A 3,683-nucleotide genomic window follows, 5' to 3' on the forward strand; every position below is an offset into this window, starting at 1 on the left:
CCGCCATCTTTGAAAAGGGCGGAGAGGGCGGGGCGGGGCCGGGCCCCCGGGGGCGGGGCGAAGGAAAGGTGACGTCACCGCATGACTGTGTTTTTATGAATGAAAGGAATCCGCGGGTGAGTAATCGCGCGGAGCTCGGGTCGGAGCGCAGCGAGCCCGCCCGCCCGCCCCGCCGCACCCCTCCTGCGTAGCGCAGCACAGCGCCGCGACACAACGCGGCCTCCGGTAAGCCTCCAGCGGGGTCGGGGAGGGGGATCGGGAGTTTCCGGAGTAGGGCGGGCGGTGGGAGCTCGGGGATCGCGTCTCACCCCCGGCCCTGATTGCATCAGCTCAGCTCCTCCCGTGCTTCGCCCCCAACGGCACTTTGGCGAGAGGGGGGGGTGGAGAAGGGTGGTCTGGAATTGGGGCCGCTTCGGGCACCGGGCCCTCTCCTCCCGTAATGGCGGAGGGGAGAAAAATCATCCCCCCCCCCCCTCCCCCCGCCGTCATCTCTGCCCCGAGAAAGAAGAAAAGTGGCGGTCGAGGGGTGCAGAAGGAGTGACTCTTACCCCACCCCCCCCCCATCCCCCCCAGCGCTGCTGAATCACGGTGAGACGGCGCCCGATCGCCCGTCCCCGCGACGTGGCCGCGGCCCTCACCCTTCGACCCCACCGCGGGCCTCGGCCAGGCTTCCCCCGCGCTGCCCTCCTCCGAGGGAGCTCCCCTGCGCCCTCGGGGAGGGCCTTCCCTCGTTGTTGTGGTTGTGTGCCATTATTATGAGCTTCGTATAAAAGAGTGAGGTGGAGCTAGGCGGGGATCGGCATCACTCTCCGTGTCCCCGTATCACTCTCCGTATCCCCGTGCTGGCACTCATTCGCTCTTCCCTTGGGTGTTTTATAGGGCCGGTACGGGGCGACCATGGCTGCAGATGGGCTGTCCACCAAGGCACTAAAGGTGAGCACTGGGGAAAATGAGGAATGTGGGGGGCTAGCAACAGGTTCTTGCATCAGGAGGTCCAGGGTCACAGAATCACAGAATGGCCAGGGTTGGAAGGGACCTCAAGGATCATGAATCTCCAACCCCCTGCCACATGCAGAGCCACCAACCTCCCCATTTCATACTAGACCAGGCTGCCCAGGGCCCCATCCAACCTGGCCTTGAACAACTCCAGGGACAGGGCATCTGCAACTTCTCTGGGCAGCCTTTTCCAGCACCTCACCACTCTCATAGTAAAGAACTTCCCCTGACATCCAGCCTAAATCTTGCCCCCTCAACTTAAAACCATTTCCCCTTGTCCTGCTGTTATCTACCCTTTCAAAGAGTTGATAAATCAGGATCAGGAAGTCTGGTGCTAGGCATTGGCACTGGGAGAAGTCCAGCATGAGGGATAAGCATTGAGGAGGTCCAGCATGGGGAGCTGGCAGTAGGAACTGCAGCATGGGGAAATCACACTGGGGAGGTCCAGCCTCAGGGAGCCCCAGCATGAGGAATTGGCACTGGGGCTGCAGCATGAGGGATTGGCCTTGGGGTCCAGGAATGGCATTGGGGTTGGGGGGGGTCCATCACTGGAGAGATCCATCACTGGGGATTGGTGCTGGGGAGTGGAAAAAGGGGTTGGCATTTGGGAAGGGTCTAACACTGGTGTTTGGCGCTTGGTGGTCTTGTGCTGAGGATTGGCATTGGGATCTCACCTGCTCCTCCACCCGACAGGTGAAGCGAGAGCTCGGAGAGAACACACCGCTGCTGTCTGATGAAGAGTTGATGGGGCTGTCGGTGCGGGAGCTCAACCACCACCTGCGAGGCCTTTCCAAGGAGGAGGTGGCCAGGCTGAAGCAGCGACGACGGACGCTGAAGAACAGGGGCTACGCTGCCAGCTGCAGGGTGAAGCGTGTCTGCCAGAAGGAAGAGCTGCAGAAGCAGAAGATGGAGCTGGAATGGGAGGTGGACAAGCTTGCCCGGGAGAATGCTGCCATGCGCCTGGAGCTTGACACTCTCCGTGGCAAGTATGAGGCCCTGCAGGGCTTTGCCCGCACTGTGGCTGCCCATGGGCCACCTGCCAAAGTGGCCACTGCCAGCGTCATCACCATCGTCAAGTCCGGTGCCAACCAGGCTGCCTACTCCTAGTGCTGGCCCCGTCCCTCGGCTGGGCACTGTCCCCCCCAGGGCGTCTTCCCCTACATACTTGAGGCTCTCCTTTGCTGGGAGCTGCACCCCAAATCCTTCCCTCTGGTCCCCAGACCTCCGCTTGTAGGCAGGACTGCCACCATGTGTGTGCCGGGTGGGACAGCACCTTATTGGAGATCCCTTGGGGGAAGCCCAAAGCCCGGCACTGCCCTGTGGTCCCATCCCTTGCTGCATCAGTGGGTGCGTGCAGGAGGGGATGAGTCCATGTGAATGGATGGAGGCAGGGAAACACCCCCACAGCTCCAAGCTGGCAGGAAAACACAGTGCACCCCATTTTTTGGGAGAGCTGAGTGCAGGGCAGGCGCTCTCAGGAGCATGTGCCAGAGAGGGAAAGGGGGAGAGGGTTTTGCAGAAAGATGAGGATGAATGGGGTCAGCATTGGGCCCAGGGAGAAAAGGTGGAGATGGCAAGAGAACGTGCAGGTTGGAGGGGAACAGAAAGTGGCTGCAGGTCGGGGTGAGTGGGATGGCATAGCACTGTGACAGCAATGGAGGGTAGGAGCCATCTGGGGCAGGAGACATCTGGGCAGGAGACATCTGGGGGCTGCGAGACAAAACGGAGACGTGGAGGGGCTGTTTTCTCCCCATCACGCACATCCTTCACGCCTCTTCGTGACCTGAGTGAGACACTCAGCCTAACTGGGCGCCTGGAACACAGAGGCAGTGGCAGGAAGGAAGTGGAGGCAGCTGGAGTGCAGATAACTGCTGTTTTGCTGCACACAGCCCCGCTTGGATGGCCCCGCCAAGGCCCCGCGCTCCACTTGCTCCAGGGCTTAGGCTGCACAAAGTGAGGAAACAGAGGGGTTTGGAGGGCAGAGCATCCAACTCCTGGGAGATGCCTGGCAGGCAGCTTCTCCCTTGGGTTTTCCTCCAGCTTGGACATCAGCACAGAGGTCTGGGCATCGCCACGCCAGCCGCCCTCGGCTGCAGCCTCCGTCCCAACCCAGAGAGGTGCCCGCCCCGAGGGCACTGTTAGCATCCCCTCTATCCCACTCCCCCTGGGTTTATTTATTGCACGAACCTAAGTTATTTTCACGTCCTCTTTGCCATTCCGCCTCTCGGCACAGCCAGGATGTTGGTACAGAGCCGTACTTTATATTTTATATATGCAAATCACATTTTATCTTATATAGAGCAAAAAAAAAAAAAAAAATACTATTTATTTTCTGACTTACAGTACGTGTCCTACCTGAGTCCTCTGTATTTTGTAGACTTTACAAATAAAGGGAGTTCTTTTGGTTTTTTTTCCACAGAGAGTGCGTTTGGTCTTTCTTGAACTTCTAGAGCTGTCTTGGGAGACCGTAATGCTGTCTACAATGACCTGAAAGGAGGTAGTAGTTAGGTGGGGTTGGCCTCTTCTCCCAGGCAACAGCAAAAGGAGAAGAGGTGATGGCCTTAAGTTGTGCCAGGAGAGATTCAGGTTGAGTACTGGGGAAAATTTCTCTCTGAAAGCATGGTGCTGCATTGGAAGCATCACAAACCCAAAATTGGTTCAGAGAAGTGACACGGAGGCAGCTGAAG

At 58.7% G+C, this 3,683-nt stretch overlaps 1 protein-coding gene across 1 annotated transcript; it reads left to right on the forward strand.

Moving 5' to 3' along the window:
* The first annotated feature begins 132 nt into the window (after positions 1-132).
* Positions 133-2,677, forward strand: MAFF (MAF bZIP transcription factor F). Its single transcript, XM_052668292.1, has 3 exons — positions 133-225; positions 880-933; positions 1,690-2,677. Exons 2-3 carry the CDS (start codon positions 898-900, stop codon positions 2,101-2,103), a joined length of 450 nt encoding a protein of 149 aa, XP_052524252.1. The 5' UTR covers positions 133-225; positions 880-897; the 3' UTR covers positions 2,104-2,677.
* The last annotated feature ends 1,006 nt before the right edge of the window (positions 2,678-3,683 follow it).

Source organism: Tympanuchus pallidicinctus, unplaced genomic scaffold, assembly GCF_026119805.1.
Source record: "Tympanuchus pallidicinctus isolate F22 unplaced genomic scaffold, pur_lepc_1.0 scaffold8, whole genome shotgun sequence".
Classification (NCBI taxonomy): domain Eukaryota; kingdom Metazoa; phylum Chordata; class Aves; order Galliformes; family Phasianidae; genus Tympanuchus; species Tympanuchus pallidicinctus.